Source organism: Eleutherodactylus coqui, chromosome 1, assembly GCF_035609145.1.
Source record: "Eleutherodactylus coqui strain aEleCoq1 chromosome 1, aEleCoq1.hap1, whole genome shotgun sequence".
In the NCBI taxonomy this organism is placed as follows: domain Eukaryota; kingdom Metazoa; phylum Chordata; class Amphibia; order Anura; family Eleutherodactylidae; genus Eleutherodactylus; species Eleutherodactylus coqui.
Genome location: NC_089837.1, coordinates 434902967 through 434928915, shown reverse-complemented (window position 1 = coordinate 434928915; position 25949 = coordinate 434902967). Strand labels below are relative to the sequence as shown.

General features: G+C 43.6%; 1 protein-coding gene across 1 annotated transcript in view; it reads right to left on the bottom strand.

The window, feature by feature from the left end:
• Positions 1-25949, bottom strand: part of RNF17 (ring finger protein 17) — a 188042-nt gene that overhangs the window by 132476 nt on the left and 29617 nt on the right. Inside the window, exons 9-12 of the mRNA XM_066582149.1 lie at positions 24683-24756; positions 21857-21931; positions 12378-12652; positions 12017-12076 (exon numbers count right to left, since the gene is read on the bottom strand). Of these exons, the coding sequence (XP_066438246.1) occupies positions 12017-12076; positions 12378-12652; positions 21857-21931; positions 24683-24756 (484 nt within the window). The remainder of the gene's footprint in view (positions 1-12016; positions 12077-12377; positions 12653-21856; positions 21932-24682; positions 24757-25949) is intronic.

The window sequence follows — 25949 nt, the reverse complement described above, 5'->3', positions numbered from 1 at the left end:
TTTTGTTGTAATATGCGTAAGATCTTATTAAAGAAGATAGAGCCCCTCAAGGGCTGCCGCCGTGTGGATGAATCTGTAAAATGTAAGAAAACTGTAATGAAAATGTGTGACACCGACCCGCATGGCAGATTACAAAATGGTGTCTGGGAGGGAGGTCTTTAGGACCCAGAGGTGCCTTGGAAGACCAAGGTTTGCTAGAAGCAGAGAGACAGTCAGAGAAAGTTACGTATGTACACATTATTTGTTTAAGAAAGTATCCGTAAGTGAAATGTTGAAAAGTACAGTAAGTGATCAAGAGGGCGTCAGGAGAGTGTCTATTGAAAGTTATATTGGCAGTTAGGTAGGGGAGAGAAGTATGAGTAACAAGCAAGTCGATAAGTAAGTTACAATGCACGTGATTTTTTGGCAAAGAGATGAAGATGTGTATAATACAAGATAGATAGTAGATAATATGTATAATCCATACTAGGTGGATGTATATGTGTATATGTATATACTGTATGTGCAAATAGTGCAAATAGTTAACAGCTTGCTTGTAGGGGAGAAGAGTCTGTTGACATGTAGCTGCGAATCTCTGTGTAGCCTTCCAAGGTCGGAAGATAACAGCGAGAGAGAAAATGCAATAATAACCCTGAATAATATCTCTGCTTGCGTAAATGGAATGGAGGCTTGAAATGAATTTAATTAGTTATACTGTCTTAGTAGGCAGGGAAATATAGTAATTTCTAATGTATATTCTTACTTATACAGGGGTTGAAAATGAATGTTGCAAGGTCCCAGGATATGTGTTAATTATGATTTCAAAAATGCAGGCAATAGTTTAAGCTAAAACTTATTCAGTTTGTGTTTCATATTCGCGGAGAGATAAGACATGTTTTAAAATGGTGGGGGCTTTCAGAATTCACTCCAAATTCAGGGTCACAGAAACTAAATACTTCAGTGTTTAATACAGCATATAATAGCTTCAGTAGATAAGAAATATAGAATATTTCAGTCACTCAGCAAACTTTTTCACATAATTTGTCAAAGATAGCGCTCATTCACAATCTCATCTCAATAGAATTATGTACTTTATAAAATGATAGCACCTCGGTGTTTTTCAGCTGATGTATGTATGTTTGTCAAACTTTTTTTGTCTGTGCATCTGTATGTACTGGTACACCTTCAAAGGGGGGTGACGGAGCAGACTTGAGAGCATGGATGTATGAGAGTTAGTGACCCGTGTTCAAGCTGCGGTGAGTGTGGAATGTGTGATGTGGATAATTGACTGGGGATAAAAGTCCTCCCCATGCATGGGACTTTGCTTGGTTGAGATGTGGATGCTTGGACTGTTAAGCTGAAATGGGTTCTGAGAAGACGGACGCAATGTGCCAATATCGAAGGGGTGGAGCTAGATGATGTAATAGTACGTAGTAATGTTTCATCCTTCTTGCACAAGGGAGGGGTGAGAATTTTGAGCAGCTAGTAAAAAATTTTTTTTTTTTTTTTTTTTTCTCCTGTCTCAGATTTGATAAGACTGCAGGCAGGATCAGACTAATAATGAATTCACTTAAAGGGATATCACATTTCCAATATTAGTAGATGTTTTGTAGATTATTCTTCCCCGTTGTAACTCATGTTTCTGTTCTAGGTGCTAACATTTTACAGGCCTTATCTGCATCCATCAAATCTTTTTACAATGTTGTAATAACTTAAACCGGCTACTATTGTTCCAATTGAGTACCCTGGTTTAAAGGGGGGGGAGGAGAAGGCATAGGTGATCTAGGTATTGTAAGTCAGCCATTTTAGGTATTGCAAGTCAGCCATTTTTAAATTTTTTGCAAGCCATTTTTAAATTTTTAAATTTTTTGCAACAAGGTTCTGATCTTTTTCAAATAGAATACCAGCCTGATTGTCCAGCAGTGATGCAACAAGAAAATTTAAGTTTAAAAAAAAGTTACTGAAAGCCCTGGTTAATAATGCATATTTTGAGTTGTTTTTTATAGATGGTACCAGGGTGATTGACGACTCCACACTGGATATACAGTGGTTACACAACAAGATGTCCTAAAAAGCAGAATGTCTCCGCATGTCGCAGCACAAGAAGCGGAATTAAAAGCACTCACGGAGGCGTGTGGAGTGGCCACAGGTAAGACGGCAACCATTTACACTGACTCCCGGTATGCATTTGGCATAGCTCATGATTACGGCCTAACATGGAAGGCCAGACAGTTTTTTACCACAGCAGGACAGCCAATTAAGAATGATGCAATGGTGCAGAGTCTCATGGAGGCCCTATTTCTACCTGACAAAGTGGAAAGCTCACACCAATTCCTACACCGGAGAAGCAAGAGGCAACGCCATCACAGGCCACACAGCAAAAGCAGCGGCCCTCAAGCCGTGGAAGAAAGAAGAATTTAACAATAATTTTGGACTTTGACTACACTTGGACTTTGATAACAACTTGGACTTTGATAATAATTTTGGACTTTGATTTGAACTTGGACTTTGATAATAAATTTGGACTTTGATATGCTAAAGACTTTACAGTTACAAGCCAGCAAGGAAGAAAAAGACAAATGGACTAAAAAGGGACGGCGTATGGTGAACAGTCAACAGAACTTGCTTACCATAGTCCCTGTGCCTCATAATGGCCCAGCTGACGCACGGAAAGACGCACCTCTCAAAGCAGCAATGATGTCGATGCTTGAACAAGGACGGGTGGCTCCTTGGTTTTCTGTAGCTGCTGCATCATTTGTCCAGTTTTGCATGATCTTTGCCGTAAAGCAACAGGGCAGAAGTAAATTTGCCACATCACACTTGCCTAGGCCACTCTACAAATTTCAGGGATTGCAAATTTGGCTACACTCAGCTCCTACTTGTTGGGAAGCATGAATATGTGCTTGTTGTTGTTAATGTTTTTCAGGTTGGAGGCCTACCCTGTTACCAAAGTAAATAAACAGGTAACCGCACAGGAGCTCATGAATGAGGTAATCCGCAGATACGGGGTACCGGAAGTGATTGAGTCAAACAAAGGTACAAATGTCACAGATGAAATAATGCAATACATCATGTCTGTTTTGGGTATATTCCAGGCTTTTCACACACCCTACCATCCGCAGAGTAGGGGGAAAGTAGATATAAAAGGCAATGAAGAAAACGGGTAAATTTTGAATTGAGTGTCTTCCATTAGTTTTTCTTTTTTCCAGGAGGATACATGCCACAGTAGCAGAGTTTGGGGAATGATTTTCTTGTTAATTTTGTCATGAGCCTCTCCAAGGAATTGTCAATAATGTATTCTGTAGTCTCGGCTTTTCTCCCAGATCCTACAGATGAGTGTCACAATCTGAAACCAGGTTACAGGGTCTATGTGAAAGAGTTTAAGAGAGAAACCCTGTTTGAATGTCCTTACCAGATGTTGTTCACCCAACTGCAGTCAAGCTCGAAGGAAAGCCCACTTGGATCCACACTTCGCACTGAAAAAACTAATGATCCTGCATATCCTTTACATGCTATAATGTGGTACAATTCCTCTAACACACACCTTTGACTACTGTACACTAGCCCCCTGTTTCAGAACAAATTAATACAATCAAATGTGCAATATGAAGCCTACACTGAGGGTGAGAATCCAACACCGCATCGTGCTAAGAGAGACGTTGACACTGAGGGTAACTTTGATCCACATGTATAAATAGATACAATAGGAGTGCCAAGGGGGGTGCCAGATGAATTTAATTCTAGAGATCAGGTTAAAGCAGGTTTTGAGTACTTATTTGCTATTGTCACTGTTAATAATAATGTAGATTGGATGAATTATATCTATTACAATCAGCAGAGGTTTGTAAACTACACCAGAGATGCTTTGCAAGGGTTAATTGACCAGTTAGGGCCCACTGCATCCATGGCCCTAGAGTAGCCCTGGATATGGTTTTAGCAGAAAGAGGTGGGGTATGTAATTTCCTGTTTGTGTATTATCCCTTTAGTGTGACCAAAATTTCCCTTGTTTGAAAAAAGATGAAGAGCCAGTTCCGATAATGCCAACCACGTACGTTACCAGAAGAATGGAGAAATGTACTAGTACTGTGTCTGCCTCGGTCTCATAAGATGGACTGTCAGTGGACTTCCCATTTGCCTAGGGAAAGTGCAGAAGACCTTTAGGTTCCGGCGAGGGCACACCCTGTGGGGTGTTAACTTGTACAGATAGAGGGTATGGAGGCCCGGAAATAAGCCCAGGGAATCCATGGCCTCCTTCTGAGGTGAGGTAGGGATCCCTCTCCCCTTTAGGAGTAGGGACTTACGGGCAGTGGAGAAACCCTGACGCAAGGGAGAGACGACCGAGGAAGAGTGCAAGGTCTGATGCTTGATCTCCATATTAAGTTTTTTAGGGGGGTTTGTGAGGGTATATATATATATATTGCCATATGTGTTTTTTATGCTTTTATACCTGTATGCAAGTTTTATTCAATTCCAAATGAGAGAAAAAACTTATATGTCGCCTTAAATCAGATATGCCAAGGCTTTAGAAGGCTGAGAGATGTTCTAGAAATTCAGAGAAGATACGGAACCAGACACAAGGCCGCGTGTACTTGGCCGATTTCCCAGAAGCGCTGGAACAAGATATCAAGATGTTCAACCATGTACATAATTTTCACTGTCTCAGGCCGAAAATCCGGACTTCCCATATATGGTTATGAGCCCATCACCCCCTTGGGGTGGGGGGACAAAGGGTATAAGATCTCATGTAATCTGTAATAAAGCACGTCGACGTCAGCCGGGAGCCATGTCCCGTGTGAGAAACTATACCAGACCTCTGTGTGGTGTCTATTCTTACGGCCGGCAACGGGGCAAGTGGGGTGGGGCCGATTGGTGCTGTACTTAGAATTTTAACCCTCATAATACAAAGATAGCCAGAACAACTGATAAGCATAGGCAGGTATCAGTAGGTAAGTGGTAAATATAGGTAACTTTGGACGCTGTCAGTGATATTTTGAGGTTTGCCTTTGCAGTGACAGGTTTGTAAATGTTAGTGAAGGGACTTAAAAGATAACAAAGACCATGGTTGTGGTCTTGAATTTTGGCCAAAATATTAATGAATACCTCCGTAATGAATATTTATCAGTATTTATAATGTTTTGCAGTAAGCTGTCCGACTTTGGAGGTTGGGCTAGCACAGGGTGCAGTCCAGTGTGTTTCATTTGGACGTGCAGGTCAACTCACTGGGCTGGATTGTATGTGGTGTCCAACTTCTCTTGTTTTTAGGATGTCTGGGTATCAATTTTACTTTCACTATTCCCCACAAGAGTTTTGTTCTCTTTCACCCTCTCCAATCTCTCTCATCAGGTTTCGATCAAGCTCTTTATTTGCTTTTGGACCTTGGTGTCATTGTTCTGGTTTCCATTCAGGAATGGTTCACAGGGTTCTACTCAAACCTCTTTGTTGTCCTGAAGAAAGACTGTGCAGTTCTCGCCCTATCCTGGGCCTGAAACATCTGAATAGACACGTTCGTCTTCGCCGGTTCCGAATAGAGTTGCCTACGTTACGCGATATCCTCCTGTCCTCAGTGGTCATTCGGGATGCTAATCCACATATTAGCTTCTCTACACCCCCCTTCACCTACCAAACGCCTAATCAGCCCTCACCTTCAATTTGTCACACTTCCATTTGGGTTGGCCACGTATCTTCATGAAGATCATAGGAGGTCTCATGGTAATTCTATGATCCAGTAAATAATTTCATTCCTGGATGACATCCTTATCAAAGCCCCCTCAAGTAAAATTAAAATCTGTAGAGTGTACAGATAACCCTGGAAACATTTGCTTTGGTTAGATTGTCAGTGAGCCAAAGGCATTTCTTTCCAACAGATCCTCTTTCGGAGGATTCTTTTTAACACAGCGATGCGTGTCCTCCTTCCAGTGGACAAGAGACTTGCAGTCTCCAGTCTGGAGTCCATTTAGTGAGACAGTGTCCCCTCAATGCGCCCTGTTTTTGCATGAGCATCCTGGGCAAGATGGCGTCGGCAATAAAGGCAATACTCTACACCGGTGTGTACACCAGAGTCAATTCTTCACCACACCAAAGTCAATTCTACACCACACCCCTGAAGGGGATTAGCCTCTCCACTTGGGGAAGGTCTCCCCTATTTTGAGGAAGTCCAACATCCGATTTTCAACGTCTGGAATGTTGATGGCTGGGATGTGTGCCTCCATCCAGTGGAGAATGTCGCCAGCCTCTCTTATTACCTTGCTAAAGGAAGCAGCAGTGGTAATTGCTGTACCCCTCACCGTAATCTGTGAAAATTCATGGAGAACAGAAGAAGTCCCAATAGATTGGAGAAGGGCAAATGTTGTCCCCATCTTCAAAAAAGGGAAGGGGGACTCAGGAAACTACAGGGCTGTGAGCCTGACTTCTATACCGGGAAAGATCTTTGAACAAAAACAGCATGTATGCCAGAACTTGGAGGAGGATGGAATAACTAACCAGAGCCAGCATGGGTTTGTAAAAAACAAGTTATGCCAGATGAATCTAATTTCCTTCTATGACAGAATCACTGGAAAATGCGGTAGATATAGTATATTTTGACTTTAGTAAAGCATTTAACAAAATATCGCATACCATCCTTATTGCAAACATGAACCAACATGTGATTGATAAGGCAACTACTTATCAATTCACCACTGGCTGAGTGATCGAATTCAAAAGATTGGTCATAAATGGCTGCACATCCAAGTGGAAGAACATCTCAACTCGGTTACCACAAGGCTTTGTCCTAGGCCCAGTGTTCAACATTCTTATAAATGATCTGGAGGAGTGGATTGAGGTGAAGTTTTGCCGATGACACGTAGCTAGGAGGGATAGCTAACACTAGAAAAGAGAGAGAGGATTCAAAAAGATCTGGAAAAGCTAGAACAGTGGGCTGCAACTAACAGAATGGTATTTAACAAGGAGAAATGCATGGTCCTACATCTGGGCAACAGAAATAAAAAAAACCCCATACAGAATGGGAGGAATTGGGCTAAGCAGCAGCATATGTGAAAAGAACTTGGGTATACTACTAGCTCATAGACTGAACATGAGTCAATAATGTGATGCAGCAGCCAAAAAGGCCAACACAATTCTGAGATGTATTAAGAGAAGCATAAGCGTTTGCAAATCAAAATTATTATTATTAAGCATAGAGTGTAGATCACGTGAGGTAATTATCCCCCTCTACTCTTCCTTAGTAAGACCTCATCTGGAATACTGTGTCCAGTTCTGGGCACCCCACTTGAAAAGACAGGCAAAATGGAGCAAGTTCAGAGAAGAGTTACCAGGATGGGGAGCGGTCTGCAAATCATGTCCTATAAGGAACAGTAAAAGGATCTGGGAATGTTTAGCTTGTAGAAAAGAAGGCTGAGAGGAGACTTAATAGCTGTATACAAATATCTGAAGGGATCAGCCCTGTTCTAATTTGTACAAGGAAAGGCTAGAAGCAATGGGATGAAACTGAAAAGGGAGGAGACACAAGCTCAATGGCGAGCTCAATGGAAATCTTCAAACCGTGCCTGGACAAACATCTATCTGGGATTTAGTGACTCCTGCATTGAGCAGGCGGTTGGAGCTGATGATCCTGGAGGTCCCTTCCAACTCTGCCATTCTATGATTCATCACCACTGCACTTCTTGAGCTGCCCTGGTGGTTTATGTATAAGATAGCTGTCGCGTTGTCTGTTTGTGCACAGATCAGATGACTGGCAAGAATCTGGGACCAATGGGTTAGAGACAGGAGGATGGATCCCAGGCCCAGTACAATGATGTGGAGGGACAACTCTGAGTTGGTCCACTGTCCCTAAACTGTCAATCTGCCAAGGATTCCCCGCCAGCCTAGGAGACGGGTGTCCATGGTTATCACTTTTCAGCGATAGGGGAGAAAAGACCTCCCCTGAGAGAGGTTGTGTGATGTTAGCCTCCATAGGAGGAAATGACAGACCAACTGATGGGGCATCAAGAGACACACATTACCTAATCCACATGGATGTAGTGGGTGAGAATGGAATTGTGTGTACAGGACCGCCTCGAATGAGGCTACCATGACTCCCAGTACCCGCATGCCCTGGCAAAAAGAAACAGGAGTTCGTGACCACAAAAAGCTGATGTGTTGCTGTAGTTGTACTTCCACCAGAAGCATGTTGTAGAATAGGCCGAGAAAGGTGAGTTGATGTGATGGGGCCAAGTTGCACTTGCTGACTGACGATTCACCTGAAATGACAGTGTTGAGTGCTATCATGAGGCTCTCCACATTGGCCCCGAAGGATGGACCCTTGATCAGTATGTAGTATACATAACACATTGCCACGATTCTCCCAAGCATGGAGGATCGCCACAACAGCTAATAGGACTTTTGTGAACACTCGAGGAGCTATTGCTAGGCCGAATAGCAATGCAACAAATTGGAAATGATTTGAATGGACTGCAGACCAAAGAAAGCGCTGGTGAGACTGTCGAATTGGGATGTGGAGAGGTGCCCTTAATGTCTATTGATCCATAGAAGCAACCACAACTCTAATGCAAGTCCATACAAAAATAATGTACCTTGACGTAGCATTCAAGGGTTTCAGATCTAGTACCAGGCAAACTATTCCGTCTTTTTTGGGAACGACAAAGAGATTGGAGTAAAAAACGGTGAAAAGTTTGCGAGAAGGAAAGGGGACGATACTGGGTACTGGGACCATCTGGTTAGGTCAGATGGTGGGGAAGAAGTGAAAAAACGTTCTGAGAAAACAGAACACAAATCTACAGCGTACCCTGAAGAGATGATCTGGCACACCAAAGAAGCTTGAACGTGAATCACATGCCTCAGAAGAGCAGGAGATAACCCACCACCCTGGATGACCTGGGTGGGGTCCAGCCTACATGCAAAGGGGAGCTTCTCCAAGGAGGGCTTGGTCACTTGTGGGAGTAGATACAAGGAAGGACAAGATGTAATGTTGGACACTTTTTGTGTTTCTAAGAGGATGTATGCGACTCCGAGGGCCATGGGTGGGAGCGCAAACAAATGGAAATTAGTTTTTTTTCTTGCCACTGTATTACTGAGTAGACCTGTATTGAAGAGGAAAACTTTTTTCGCCTGTTACCATTTTTGTCCAGGTGGCTGCCGAATAAGTGATTTCAAGTAAAGGGAAGGCTAGTTAGAGATCTTTTGCAGGTGATATCTGCAGACAAAACACTTTAGCCACTAGGCGCAGCGAATTGCAATGAAAAAGTGAAGAGGAACGAGCTAGAAGCCTGGCAGAATTTAGGTAGGCCTCACAAGAGAACTTGCCTACCTGACAGAGCTGCAAACTCCTGCTGGGAGGCCCTGGAAAGCATTCCTCCGCGTAATTGTTTCACCCATTTGGATGTGACCCTTCTAACCCAAGCTGAGGTAAAGAGTACGGAAAGCCCACCTGGGCACCTTAAAAGTTTCCAGCAGTCTATTGTGCTGGTCCTTAAAAGATGAAGATGACACATCTGCCAGGGTAGAGTAGTGCATATGGTTAGGCGACGCACGAGGGTATCCCAATGGTGGGTAAAGGCCTATTTACACGGAGCGATGATCGCTCAAAAATCGCTCAAACAGCAGTTTGAGTGACAGTTTTGGACAATCATCTTTGCATAACTCTAAGTAGCTAATTAGCTACTTAAGAGTTATGCAGGTGGAGCTGGATACCACCACAGTAGCTCGAAGAACAATGCAGCTGTTTTGAATATGCAAACAGCTGCATTGTTCTCGGCGCTTTCAGCTGGTGTCTCGCTGATAACTGCCAGCGTGATACCAGCTGAAAGAATGCTATCAGCACCGCCTGCTGAGATATCAGCGTGCGGTGCTGACAAGGCACAATCGCTCATTTCTAGCTGGCTAGAAACGAGCGATGAATGAACAGTGCACGATGGCCGCAGTTTAGACGCAACGATTATCACTCAAAAGACGGTTTTTGAACGAATTTTGTGCAATAATCGTTGTGTCTAAATGGGCCTTAAGCCAACTCCTTTTTTGTTTATCAGGAAATGGATACATCACGTCTAGCCGCTTGGTCTTGAAGAAGCACTTATCCAAAGCTGACCACATTTTGGAAGCTGTCTCCTCATATTACGCATGAGTTGGGAATGTTTTAAGTGAACCTCTTGGATGTTGAAGGAGGTCATCATCTCTGGTGACAGAGGACTCCTCTGCTTTCACATGGAGAGTCTCTTTTAACCACTTCTACGAAAGAGTGTCTACCATGGCAGAGACTTTGGAAGACTGTTCCTCATCTAAGGAAGAGTCAGAATTCGATATTTCAAGCATGGAGAGGAAGCTGTCCCAAGGAGAAATTGTGGGGCGGGCAGCTGTGATTGGAGGCAAGGCAGAGGAAGGAAGAGCCGATGTATGACCATACGACCTTGGTGACCATTGTAGTTTCTTGGTCCATCATTCCGGTAGTTGGGTTCTGGCTGAATGTCCTGCCCATCATCTTCACAATGGACCAGGATGTTTTTGCAATGTCCGAAACCGCCAATGATAGGGAGTGTGCCCATTTGGTTCCAGAGTCCTGTAGGGACATGGTGGTGAACGCACCTGGGACTGGTTCACTGTCAGGTCTGGGAAGCAGGCAGTTTACGCAAAGAGACTCCTGCTGACCACATGAGAATTGGGTGCAACAAAGGGAGCATGCAAACTATGTTACAAAGGCCGTGCCCTGTCTACTGGTTCCCCCATATAATCTAACATTGTAGCTGTATGCGTAGAGGGAAAAATGCCTAACTGCAATGTGAGCGCAATGTGGTAGTGACAGGCTGAGGAGTCACAGGTTTTCTAGGGTGCCGAGGAGCCGCCTAGCTCAGGTCTTACCCGGGTCCAGGAGGCCAAAAGTTAGGGCTTCTCTGTGCCACCTTGCCTTCAGGAGGCAGGGAAGTTAGGGTAACCCTGGTGTCCCTCCTCAGAGTTTTAAGGGGATTTAATCCCCCCGTGAACCCATGAAGTCCAAGGATCTCTAGGATCTTGAAAAATCTGCAGTCAGGAGGTCTGCCTCCTATGGACACTAAACTAATACTGATTTAGCTGAGTGACTTTAAGAGGGGTATATCTGTTAGGACGAGTCAACTCTTCTTTTGCTTAGTCTCTGCCTCCTCGAGACAGGAACTATACCTAAGGTCTTCACTGTGTCCCCCACTGACACAGCCAAGGAAGAGAACCATGAAATTATTACGACCCTTAAACATTTACTTCTGTTCCGTTCTCAGAGCAGAAAAACAGAATGGAAAACAACGCTGGTATTGAGCCTTTGTGACCTTAATATTAAATAACTAAACCAAAAAAAATGCCTGCCAGCACCAAAATAATGTGATGTGATGCGATGCAGCAGCCAAAAAGGCAAACATAATTCTGGGATGTATTGAGAGAAGTATGGAGTCTAGATCGCGTGAGATTTATTCCCCTTCTACTCTTAGTCAGCCCTTATCTGGAATACTGTGTCTAGTTATGGTCACCCCACTTTAAAAAAAGGAATCAACAAACAAGTTCAGAGAAGGTAACCCAAGATGGCAAGTGGTTTGCAAATCATGTTCTAGGAGGAACGGTTAAAGGATCTGGGAATGTTTAGCTTGCAAAAAAGAAGTTTGAGACTTAATAGCTGTCTACAAATAGCTAAAGGGCTGTCACAGTACAGAGGGATCAGCCCTATTCTCATTTACACAAGGGAAGACTAGAAGCAATGGGATGAAACTGAAAGGGAGCAGACACAAATTGGATATTAGAAAAAAACTTTCTGACAGTGAGGGTGATCAATAAGTGGAACAGGTTACCACGGGAGGTGGCGAGTTCTCCTTCAATGGAAGTGTTCAAACAAAAGGCTGGACAAATATCTGTCTGGGATGATTTAGTGAATCCTGCACTGAGCCCTGCTGACCCGATGACCCTGGAGGTCCCTTCCAACTCTGCAAATATTACCATAGAATGGTAGAGTTGGCTACACAATTTCTATCTACTGCTGCATAATAAATATCTATATGCTGTGGAATGGTTAATCTTAAGATCTTACCTATCCTAAAAGGTTTTTCTTTAGTATAGGCAAGATTCTTATTTTGATCCTCAAGCAAACCTGAAATGACAAAAAAGGCATAAAAAGATCTACAGCTGTTAAGCATTATACAATGTTAGAAAAGACATTGCTGGTAAATCCATATTATTTGTCATTTCCCCTGAGAAAGTAAGTCTTCCAATTCTTACCAATAAGTTAGTAGCAGTAGGTAAACCTCTACCAAGTACGACATCCCTAAAGAGCACGACTCCCACCAGTGGTTCGGGAGTACAAATCCACAATACACTGTAATCATTCCACAGTTAAAAGAAAGCAAACCTTCTCTCTACCTTGAAAAAAAAAAAAATTACAACACACTTACAAGATTGGTCTTCCTCGATAATTTCTTCTATGATGACATCAGGGCTACTCCTGGACTGTGATTCTTGGTGGCACGTTCCTGAAGCCAGCTGGCTGGTTGTATCCATTGTGTGTTCAAGGGTACTCAAAAATACCAAATCAGGTTCACACTGTTCATAAATGAAACCTTTAGTGCATTCTGTAAGTTTTACCCCAGTTTTTTTTCTGTGTTCTGGGTTGACATCTAAACCATGAGACTCATCGAAAGCCACATTCAAGCTGGATGTGGAGTGGCATCTATCAGAAAATAAGCATAATGTCAAAAGATACAGCATTACAGTCCTCAACACACAAGAAACACATAATTAAATCAGACTTGTATTAGGGTAGCGGATTGAAATCTGTGAGGCTGCTTTCACACATGCATTAGGGCTCAGTTTTTGGAGGAGAGAAAACGGATGTAAAACTGAAGTTTTCAAAAATGCTATCAATTTGCTTCAGTTTCTTTTTTTACTAGAACAAAAATGCAGTTACACCCAGGAGCAAAGGCCAGAATCTGAGAACTGTGATCACAGCTGTTAGCCCTTATGATGCCACATAGCTGTCAGCACCAACTACAGCATTTAAATCACTTTAGGCCGCCTGCAGACGAGCAGGTCGGATCCGGCGGCGAGGATTCTCGCCGCGGGACCCAACCTGAGCGCCTGCAGGGAAGAGCGTGTACTCACCCGTGCCCGGCGGCCCCGACTCTTTCATGTGCCGGCTGCCGAGCAGCTGGAGCCGGCGGCTGAGTGAGTGAAGTTTCTGTAGGGGGCTCTGCGAGCCCCGCACAGAAATAGGACATGCTGCGGTTTGTTTGCCACGCGAGATTTCGCGCGGCCAAACCGCAGCCGCCTGCATAGGAATGCGTTTATTAACGCAATCCTATGCAGGCTTTGAGCGGCGGAAATCCCGCGATTCCGCCCGTGTGCAGGCGGCCTTAAATAGAGTAGAAGCTCTGTCCCTGGAACGGTCTATCTGTAATGGGACATCAAGGTGCCATGGCAGCCTGGGACCTTGCAAAGGTGCACAGGCGTGCCATAGATTTCAGGCTTTAAGCCCTGTGTGTAGAGGGGCTTAATAGAATGCTGGCAAATATCCAATATACTGCAATACAAAAAAAAAGTATAGCAATATATCGTACAAACGATGAAACAATCACAACTTTAAGTTCCCTAGTGGGACAACGAAAAAAAAGTTGAAGTTTAATAAACGTTTAAGCATTAGAAAAAGTGCAAATAAAAAAAGTTCTCTTTTCTCGGTATACATATAAAAAATATGCACAATAAACATTAACATAATTAGTATTGTTGCAACTGTGAAAAGAATCTATTAAAATATTACATATAACTGAGTGTTTTACGACAAGTGAAATGGAGAGTACAACCCCATCAACATCTATTGTACTGTAAATCTGCTGCCATTCCAACTTCCTCCACCCCATATCCTGATTACAAAGCTCATTAGTGATGCAATAGCAAGACAAATGAGAATAGCAGCGAATCATACCATGAAAAATCAGCGATAGTTGCCCCATGTAAACACGGGATCCGACAAGACACCGAGCAAGAAATCACTCAGTAGTTGCTAATCACTTCATTCCAGCTCACAGAAACAAAGCGACTAATGAGCTACTTCTCACTCAGTGTAAAACACTTCATCTTTGATCGACTGCCTGTCCACAGTGAATGGAGGCGGGTGGAAGAGAACTTCTGTGTAAAAGCAAAATGAGCGATAGTCATTGGGACAACTGTTGGGCTCTAGTCATCTCACGTAAAGCCACCCTTATTTAGATTTAAGAAATCGGTTCTAAGCCTTTTAACAGTCACGTTAAAAATCGGGAAAAACTTTCCAGAAAATGTCACTTTTTTATTTTAGACTCTGAATTTATGTTTCAATGATTTTCATTGAATCTTTTAAAACCAATAACACACATGCCTATGAGTAAGCAAATTGCATATACAATGAGAGAACAAGATTTTTGGTATAAAAGAACAAAAAACAACTTACTGTAAAGTCTCTTTCTCGTTCTGTTTATTGGGGGGGGGGGGGGGGGACAATAAGACCTTAAGTATAGCTTCTGCCACTACAAGGTGACACTAAGCATAAAAGGTGTTAACTCCTCCCACTAGCTAACAGTAGTTAATAAAAAACAATGCTCAAGCACTGTAACTCATAACCAAGAGTATATGTTACAGACCTAATCACAGACTGGGTGGGTGCTGTGTCCCCCAATGAATGTGACAAGAAAGTGATTTTACAGTAAGTTATACCAAAAATCTTGTTTTCTCATCTGTATCATTGGAGAACACAGCAAGATCTTGGGACGTTCTAGAGCAGTACCCAAGGGGTAGGAACAAATAAGAAGCCGCATGTGTAAAACAGCGTAATCAGCTCATTAACTGTAACTAGTGTTATGGGATGCATAAGCCTCCAGCATGCTCTGAAACGGAGCATAAAGGGGACCCAGTCACTAAGGCTGCCTGCAAAGACTGCAGGCAGGCAATCCTCCGTGAGCCGTTAGGCAAGGCTCAACCAAGACCGGAGCAGAGATTAGGAGTGTTGTAATAATAATATAAATGTGTTTCTTATATCAGCCTAGGCAAACATACATATATTCACATATCTACCTTCATAGGAAATAGTTAGCAGTTAAATGGTTAACAAGCTCAATATTGTACCCTGGTATGTACAAGTAAAAGTTGAAGCTTAACCTCCCAAGTACGGTTCCCAGAGCTAACAAGGGGAGGAACTTATCTCTGGCTGCATACTTTCGGTCCAGATTAGAATATTAATAAAGTCTATGCTACTTGGGTATATAGGAATTACATGTTCACATAGCCACATACACCTGGGGCGTAAACATATGTTAATCATTAGCGTCATTACATACTAGGCCAATCATGAGTTATGATGTTGGGGGCGTGCATGTTATTGGTGCATCATATTCAGTATATCTGTATTGTATTTCCTTTGAATAAATCAGAAGAGTATTGGGGGCTGACAGAGAACATCTGTCAGTTGTAATACATATATTCATGCATAAAGCTTCTCATTATAACCAATCTGGAGCAAACCAGTGAAATCTTCTGGAATATGATTTATTCCCATAACAGGAGGGATGAATCTGGCGAATCCCTGTGCGTAGTACTCTTCCCAATGGAAGGTACCGCAGGTCCCAGCAAGGTGGAAGCCATGCACTTAGTCTGAACACTGTTCGTGAGACGAGATAATCTCTGCTGGATGTAAATCTCGTATTGCAGTGAGAGTGCACTTCATATGTGGCTCTGGCCGGCTAGTGTCCGTGTGTCATCCTGGACTCGGACACTGCGGTAGGCTGACTGCAGGGAACTGCAGGAGGGCCAACAGGGGAGCTACTGGCAGGCAAGGCTCAATCCAGTCTGGAGCAGACATGGAGAGCGATGTGTCTGGATAATGCCTGTGCAAAGTACTCTCTCTCTCTATGGAAGGCACTACAGATCTCAGCAAGCCCGGAGTAATGATGACCATTAGTCCAAACACTGTTGTCCGTAAGACAAGATATTCTCTACTGGATGTAAATCTCGTACTGTAGTGAGAGCGCACATAGCATGTGGCTCTGGCCAGCTTGTCCGCGTTTCATCCTGGACACGGGCACTGCGCGAAGGATGGCTGCAGGGGACTGCCAAAGGGGCAATAACAGGGGGGAACCAGTCAAGAACCTCCGGTGAGCCCATGGCTGGCGGGAGAGAGAGCAGTTAGTGTTCTGCTTTGTCTTCTTGGAGGAGGGGGTAACAACTCTGTCTGGTGCAGCACTGTTCACCCCCTCCCCACTTGGGGACCATTAGGGATGTTAGCTTATCCCCGATGCCCAGATAGAAGGAAGGAAAAAAAAAACAGAAGACCTCCTTCAGACACTAAGCAAAAACTGATCAGCTTGGGGCTTGCAGGAGGGGTTGGGCTAGCGGGAGGAGTTAACACTTTTTATGCTTAGTGTCGCCTCCTAGTGACACAAGCTATACCCAAGGTCTTGCTGTGTCCCCTAATGATACAGACGAGAAAATAATGCATGTATAGCATACACAAAAATAATAAAATGAAAGACAGAAGAACAAATGGAATAAGAAACACAAAAGAAAAATTTCAGAATAAGCACCAGGTACATAAAGAACTCTTAAACTCTTAAAACACAGGGAGGGCTTGCAGCAAAGGACATAGAAAATAACTTAAGATAGACACTATACAAATTACTCTTGTACACAAACACTAGATGACTAAGCCCGCCAAATGTGTTGAAATTTAGATATACTAGAAGTGAAAACATATCAGAATGGTCTGGCACCCTGTATACACTATGTGTGGGAGGGTACACCAAGCATCCACCCTCCTCATTATCAGGAGGCAGTGTGAGTGGGTGTTTTATCGGTGCCCTCACAGGTGTTATTGGCTCCTCCATTTGGTAGTCAGCTACCTGCATGGTGAGAGGAGGATGCATCTATATGCACTCCTCAGTCAGTAAGTAACGGGACCCACTACAATGCAAGGAACCGTGAAGTGGTTAGTGGGCTCATGTATCTTGGCCAACATCCAACCAATGCCTTGCATTTATTATCTATCATTCACATGCAGTGTGGCATTAAGACTCCAGGGGGAGCCCAGGGTGGCAGTACCAATGTGGTTCACTAATGGATATGCAGGGCAACCCGCCGAATTATCATGGCGTCATTAATAGGTTGCTGGTCTGCATGGTGGTTGCTGGTCTGCCCTCATCCACTCCCGGCTCGATTATTGCAACTCGTTGCTGATCGGCCTCCCCTGCACCAGACTCTACCCTCTCCAATCCATCCTGAATGCGGCAGCCAGGCTCATCTTCCTGTCCAGCCGCTACTCGGACGCCTCTGCCCTGTGCCGGTCACTGCACTGGCTGCCCGTTAAATACAGAATTCAATTTAAACTCGCCACCTTCATCCACAAAGCCCTCCACAGTGCAGCGCCCCCCTACATCGCCTCCCTCATCTCAATCCATCAACCAGCCCGGGCTCTCCGCTCTGCTAACGAAACCAGATTGAGCGCCCCTTTAATTCGAACTTCTCATTCCCGCCTCCAAGACTTCTCCAGAGCAGCACCGGTCCTCTGGAACGCACTACCAAAGGCTACCCGAGCAATCCAGGACTCGCAGAACTTCAGGCGTGCTCTAAAAACGCACCTCTTCAGGGAGGCATACCGAATTCCCTAAACAAACCCCTTTGTACTCCGCCTGATAACATGCTCCCTGACCTACTGACTGCAATCCCTGCTAGCCATCATAAACCGCTCCCGCAGTCACTGTTTTTGCCGTCACACGGCTAAATGTCTGACCATTGTCTATGTGTATATCACCCCTCACTCTCCACCTCGCCATACAGTGCACATCTCCAGCCCCTTTACCTTCTGTATCACCCCATTACTTGTAGTATGTAAGCTCGATGGAGCAGGACCCGCACCCCTATTGTTTCCATCAATTGATTACTATGTAACTGTGGTTCTGTAATGTTTGTACTTTTGTCTTTCTGTATCCCCTGTCTATGTAAGCGCTGCGGAATATGTTGGCGCTATACAAATAAAGTTTATTATTATTAACTACATATATCAGAATGGTCTGGCACCCTGTATCCACTATGTGTGGGAGTGTACACCAAGCATCCACCCCCCTCATTATCAGGAGGCAGTGTGAGTGGGTGTTTTATCGGTGCCCTCACAGGTGTTATTGGCTCCTCCATTTGGTAGTCAGCTACCTGCATGGTGAGAGGAGGATGCATCTATATGCACTCCTCAGGTCAGTAAGTAACAGCCATTTTCTGTGATTGGTAGAAGTGAAAAAGGCTAGCATTTTTTCATATGTTTCATAGTTAATTAATGCAGAAACTTCTATATTTGGAGATTCAGGACTCTTCCAATGTTTAGTAATCACCAAACTGGAGAGCAAGTCTCACGCCCTCACCCTCCCTTCCCTCCAGCGGCTGCTGTTTACACAGAACGAATTTGTCGTTTAGCCCTTTTGTTCATTTCAAGGATATGCTAAAAACGTTAAGAGTTACCCCTAAGTGTTGAAAGTTTATGAGTAGCTAAAAAGTGGCATATTTGCAGGCATTTGTAGAAATCCCCTTTACACAGAGGAAATTTAGATGGTATTTTTTCATGCTGCTGGAGAGAATCTCCGTCTAATAGGAACAGAATCCCTGGGGAGAGCGCAATGAGGCTGTGCGTCATCTATCTTTAAAGCTTTGGAAAGAATTCCATAAGAGGACAATGGTGAAAAGCAAGAGGGCTAGGGAAGATCCCACAGAAGGATCCAAAGTAGAGATTTGACTGAAATAAGATGCATCAGGGAATTTTCAATATGAATCCAATGTTTTTGCATCTCTATCTACCAAAAGGGCACCAGTTAAGACATTTTAGGCTGGGTAACCCTAGGGTTAGCCAGCCATGTGGACGAGATTTGTCAAAAATCTCGTCCACACAGGGCGGCCAATCCGTTACGGAAAAGCTGGTTGGATCCGGCCCTGCGGAATTGACAGCTGCAGCATGTCAATTTCCCCCTGCGGTCTCGATCCTCTCTATGGGGAGAGAAAATGCCACAGGTTTTGAAACTGCGTCTCTCCCGCGTTTTTTCGGTGCGGCCAAACGCAAGGATTCTGCCGGGAATCGGCTCCCTGTGAACCCAGCCTTAATCCTCTTACTTGTTTGCCTTTTGAGAGCAGTTTATATGCTATATGGGGTTTACAGTTTGTCCAAATAAAAGGTTGATACAGTTTGTTTCATAGCAACAGAAAGCATTTTGGTACTTAAATAGGGAGTGTTTCGAATAAGTAAAGCAGCTTCAGCAGCAGAAACATTTTAAACGCTGCGATCTTACCTCACCTTTCAACAAATCTTTCAGATTATGCCTGTATGGATTTTAGCACAGGCTCAAAATTATATTTGTAGAGATTTTTACACGAGGCAATGATTGTAATGCCCAAGTATTGGATCCTTGCATTTTGCCAGTCTAAGGGATATTTGCCCTGAAGATGGTATAATAAATCATTACAAATGTTTTCGTTCAATGAATTTTTATTTATTTTTACAATGACATCATAGACACAACAAATCTTAATATCAACGACATCATAAGGCTTTATCAAGTAGGCTTTACTAAAAATAGTATAAGCCCCAGTAGGAAATGTTATGTTCATAACCAATAACATAACAAAACTACATAACATAAATCCCTTATAGGGAAAGAGTGGGTCAGAATAAAGAAGCAAGGGGGAGGGGAAGAGGAAATCCAGGTAGTGACTCCTGAGCAGGCTCCTCTGTACTTGGGGGTGGGAGATGTATTGTGCAGGGAAGTTTATGTTAAACTATTTAAAAATGACAAAAAAAAAAAAAAGAAAAAAACGTTTAAAAAGATAAAATCTGTGCTTTTTAACGGAGCTGTGTCAGCTTGTTTTTGGTGGGACAACTTTTAGTTTTTATTAGTACCATTTTGATGTACATACAACTTTTTAAATTCCTTTTTTTGGGGACGGGAAGCAAAATCAGAAAATTACTATCTGCATTTTGTAACATTGAAAGCCTTTGTAAAACAAGGGCAAAAAGTTTAACTTTTTTTTTTTTTTAAAGGGGTTGTCCCGCGCCGAAACGGGTTTTTTTTTCTTTCAACCCCCCAGCCCCCCCCCCCCGTTCGGCGCAAGACAACCCCGATGCAGGGACTTTAAAAAAGAACAGCACAGCGCTTACCTGAATCCCTGTGCTCCGGTGACTTCTTACTTACCGGTTGAAGATGGCCGCCGGGGTCTTCTCCCTCCGTGGACCGCAGCTCTTCTGTGCGGTCCATTGCCGATTCCAGCCTCCTGATTGGCTGGAATCGGCACGTGACGGGGCGGAGCTACACGGAGCCCCATAGAGAACAGCAGAAGACCCGGACTGCGCAAGCGCGTCTAATTTGGCCATTAGACGGCGAAAATTAGACGGCAACCATGGAGACGGGGACGCCAGCAACGGAACAGGTAAGTGAAAAACTTTTTATAACTTCTGTATGGCTCATAATTAATGCACAATGTACATTACAAAGTGCATTATTATGGCCATACAGAAGTGTATAGACCCACTTGCTGCCGCGGGACAACCCCTTTAAATGTAAAAAAGTTTACATGCCGTGGTCAGCAATAACTGCAGCATCTGCAGTGTTAACCCCTTGAGTGGCAGGTTTCCTACCACCCTGTCGTGCCCACCAGGGCAGGTTTTTTAAAATGGTCTAATCATTGAATTTCAACTAGTTTTGCAGTTGCGTCTCAAGAGCCATAACTTTTTCATTTTTCCATTGACATGGCCATATAAGGGCTTGTTTTTTGCGGGACAAGTTGTGATTTTTTAAACAGGGGGGAGGAAAAAAAGAAATGGGGAAAAAAGAAAAAAAGGGGCCATGTCATTAAGGGGTTAAATAATGTATTAACTTCCTTCTCTGGGTCATTACGACGCACACAGATACCACATGCGTGATTGTATTTTTGATTTTTTACAAAGTAAAGGGAGACAAGTGTTTTTTTCATTTTTTTAATAATTTTTTAACTTTTTTTTCTTTCATTTTTTTAAAATTTTTATTTTTATTTTTTGTCCCTTTAGGGGACTTCCACAGGGACCCATCAGGACCCCTGATCACATTCTGGGGGTCCGATGGTGACAGCCCTTTACATGCTGCAGTGACAGCCCTTTACATGCTGCAGTCACACAGACTGCAGCATGTAAAGGGTTAACACAGCAGAGATCGAAGGTTTTCTCTGATCTCTGCTGTAAGAGCTAGTACCTAGCTGTCCTCTCACAGCTAAGAACCAGCTCTCCTTGCCACAGAGACCATCGGCTTGCTTCTGACAAGCCGATGGTCTCTATGGCAACTTGTAAACAAAGCAGGACATTGCCGACATGTCGGCAATACCTTCTGCTGGTTTTTCAAAGCCCTTGCACTGCTCTGTGTGGGTCTGTGCAGGCAGAGCACACTGTCACAGCTTGTGGCATTGTGCTCTGCAGCTCCCATAGTGATACATAGCCCGGAAATCTTCCGGGCTATGTTGCTATGAGCAGTGGAGCTCGTCCCGGAAATTTTCCGGGCGTGCCACTCAAGGGGTTAAAGGAACCTGTCTAAAGCATTTAGGGCAGGTAACAGGGAGCTGGGTGCTGTATTTTTCATACTCACCTGCTTCCTGGTTCCCGCTGTGCCTGCCAAGTCCATGTGGCAGCCGAAAAGCTCACTCTTTTCAGAGTCCTATAAAAGTCTATGGGAAATGCGCACACAGGACTCGGTTTTTGCTATTATGTAGTAACCACTGACTATGGTCATATTTGTTATACTCTTCCTGTTATGTACCTTGAATAAGGTCATAATCAAGGTGGAGCAGCTTTTTTCAAGGCGATCACTCTGCAAGTTGTAAGGCGAAGAAAACTCTATATGAAAATTGTACTTACTCAGCACTGTTAGTATGGTCAATCCTCCCCAGATTTTGACAGGCTTTCAGTATTGGGTTACAATCTATAGTGACACTGTGGAGAAGAAAGTCAATTACAATATACACTTTACTATTTTAAAAGGAGTTTAACCCCTTCCTGCTGCAGGGCGTAAGTTTACGTCCTGGCAGCCTGGTACTTCCCGCAACAGGACGTAAACTTACGTCCCGGGGATAGCGCAGGATCATGATCCCGCGCTATCCCGCAGCGGGAGCCGGCTATCAGTCACAGCCGGCGTCCCGCTGCAACAGCGGGGGGGCATCGGAGATGCGTCCCCCCGCTGTTAACCCCTTCCCTGCCGCGATCTAAGTAGATCGCGGCAGGGAAAGATTTCACAGAGGGAGCGGACTCCCTCTGTGTCTCCGGCCGGCTCTCGCGATAACATCGCGAGAGCCCGGCCTGTCACCATGGTAACAGGACGCCAGACACTGGCGTCCTGTATTGCCTATGCCTGAGATCGCTGTATAAGCGATAAGGCATGGCAGGGCAGTAGCTCTGCCATGCCTTATGACAGCAATAATCAGGCCAGTGGTTAAAGTCCGTCAGAGGGACACAAACAGTGTAAAAAAAACAAAGATTAAAAAAAATGAATAAAAAAAAAATGTAAAAAAAGTAAAAACACCATTTTTTAATGCTTTTTCTCAGATTAGCATAAAAAAAGGTAAAAAAAAATAAAACCCCACATATTTGGTATTGTCGCGTCCGTAACGATGCGTACAATAAGTTGCACATGCTTTTGACTGTGCACGGAAAAAAAACGCTAAAAAACTGAGGCAAAATACTAGTTTTTAGCATTTTGCCTCACTAAAAACGAAATAAAAGTGATCAAAAAAGCCATATGTACCCCAAAATGGTACCAGTAAAAACTACAGCTCGTCTCGCAAAAAATAAGCCCTCATAGAGCTCCGTACATCGAATAAAAAGAAAAAAGTTACAGGACTTTGAATGCAGCAATTTAGAAAAAAAAAAAAAAAAAAAAAAGATTTCCAAAAAAAAGGGTTTTTATTGCAGAAAAGTGGGAAAACCTAAAAAAAAGCAAGAATTTTGGTATCGTAACCCTACCGACCTGCAGAAAAAATGGAATGTCTCATTTATGCTGCATGATTAACGCTGTAAAAAAGAAATAAAAAAATCTATGGGAGAATTGATGCGTTTTCTCTCCCTGCTATCATAAAAAAAAAAAAAGTTTTACAAAATAGTCTATGTACCCAAAAGTGGCACCGATAAAACAGTTCGCCACGCAAAAAACAAGCCCTCATACGGCCACGTCAACGGAAAAATACAAAAGTTATGACTTTTGATAAACAGAGAAGAAAATCCGCCAAAAATTGTTGCGTCCTTAAGCCCAAAATAGGCCATGTCATGAAGGGGTTAAAGTTACAAAGAACCCTTGACAAAACGCTGAAAGTAATCCCCGGCTGTTATCCCCAGCAATCAGTTATAATTTGTGGGAAAATCTGTTCATAAGGGTGCATTTGTAAGATGGTGAAACAGTCCTCCGGCTGTGAATGTCATTTTGTTTTTTGACCACAAGAGGTCACTGTGCTCTGGACTGAGACAGAGAAAAAAGAAGTGCATCATGACCATAGAGAGGAGCAGAAAAAAGCGGTTAGATGCGTGTGAGCGAGATGAGATGAGCTGGTGAGGACTGCAGCTAGCGAGAGAGACACTGCGATCCACCGGAAAAAGGACCCCAACGAGGACCGGAGCTACCGTGAGGGGAGCTGCATTAGAGACTGTTCCAGAGTTTGTCAGACTACCATCTTAACGGAGAAGATGGTCATTACAGACCGGGCTCAGAAGTAGCGGCGTCAGTGAGTTCATATGGTTCTTGGATGAAATCCTATTCCCGCGTTCCGGACAAAGTCTAAAGGTACCCACCAGACCCGGGTCAGCCAGAGAACTAAGGCCTCTGGTGTAACCGTGCACGCACCGCCAATCTGACTGAGACTAATAACAAGGCCGGCAGTTAGTTAGTTTAGTTAGGCATACTGATGACCGCCGGCCGCACTGCTGGGGACTGAGCTGTCCGACATAGTCCTAAACACACAGAGAACTCTATACTCGTAGAGCTGTCTAAGGATATCTACAAGTCACACGTTACGCAACTGTACTTTGCCTTGACTTGTGAGCTATATATATTGTTATATCTGTTGAGTGGTGTTGTGTAAGGGGAGAATACGGGTGTGTTGATAAGATTGTAAGCTCTTGTGCTGTGCCGCCGGTGCTTCCCTAGCATCCTCACTGATTGTTCCTACTTCCAGGGTGATAGAAGGTAATAGCGGCTGGTTAGAGACGGCCTGCGGCTAGGCAAAAGCTTGGAGGATATTGAAGGCGCACACTATAGAGCACAGCGCTGCATGGCATAAGAGTCTCAGCTTCCCCGCTGAGTGTATGTAACTTTCTGGGGGAGTTCGGGTTGGTTAAGGGTTCTGCCAAATTAAGTAAAATCTCCTTGCTACGGATTGGTTTTGAGTCGCGTCTTTTGTTCAGGACTTCGCTGTATTCTGGAAAGCCCACCCCGGTCGGCGGCTTACACATTGACACAAATGATTTTCAAGCTTATGATTTTCAAGTTCTATTTACAAGGATGGAACGTACACGTAAAAAGAACCCATTAATTTCAATGTCGCTTTTTTATTTGTATCGTGTTTTCTTGTTCACAGCATTATGTGATTTTATGGCTTGTTTTTTCATGCTTTTTCCCCCCCACACGCCCTTCTGAGAAATAAAATGATGAAATAAAAATGCAAAACAACTGACATTTTCCCCGTAAGAAAAATCTACCTTATATCAGGAGAATTTTTCAGAGGCTCAAGTAGATCTTCATTTTGAAAACTCATTTTAAGGTCTGCAATAAGCTGTAAAACAATAAAAAGTAGTCCTATTATGAGGCAAAAGGCAGTATATAATAAAATAAAGCAGCAAGTTACAATATTATACACAACAATACAAAATAATGTAGCTATGTGTCTGCGACATTGTGTGGAATGATGCCACTGCTGTGCATGAGCAACCAGCTACTCCAATCCCCACTACACTACAGAAATGGGAGCCTGCATCTTCTACTTGTAAAGTAGGGGTGGCACTGTTCCACCATTCTCGGGATCAGAAATCTGTCCCACATGATCCATTAGTTTTCACCCATCAAGCAGATGCGTAAAACTTGAAAAAAACCTATGACCGGAAAATCCCTTATAGGGCGTTTTTCTAGGCAATTTTCCTATGCTCAGAATAAGTCATCTATAGTTAATCAGTTGGGGACCGCCATTCGGGACCCCAGCCAATCAGCTGTTCGAGCAATCTGTCAGTGTAGATTTTAAATGATAGCAGGTGCCCAAACAGCTGATCAGCATGGGTCCTGAGTGGCGGATCCCAGCTGATCAACTATTGATGACATCCTGAGAATAGGTCATCAATAAAAATTACATGAAGAACCCCTTTAATGCTACAGGACAGTACAGCTACGTCCTGCAGGTTCGGGGGATGTATGGAGAGGGATCGCGGGTGTTTCTTACAGCCGACAAACACCTGCAACAGCTCTGATAAGCAGCGCCGCTGCACTACCCTCCGCAATAAGATCAAAATGAGCCCTCACACAACTATGTCGATGGAAAAATAAAAGTTAATTCACTGAGGCAGGGGGACACGAAAATTTTTTTTTATATAAAATATTCACTGTGTGTATCCCCTAAAATACAACTTTTATTAAATAACTTGTTTAAAAGCGTTTGGTGCCTCACAACACACAAGGACAACAAAGACGAACAAGGGAACAACGAGTTCAACACTGAACCGGAACCAAAATAGTATGATCGTAGCTCCTCAACCAGTTTGTGGTGATACCAAGTTAGATCAGAAGCCAAGATAATAAAATAGTGGCCCCTCAACCAATTCGTGGTAATACCAAGTTATGGCGTACTTATGCCCTTCAACAAAAAGACAGAAAACCCGCAATGGGGTAATCGCTCTTTCTAGATGTACTTATGGGCAAAAAGCACGGTTGTATAACTTTCCACGTGGTGGTCAGGGCTGAAGACCTTCAAGTGGTCCG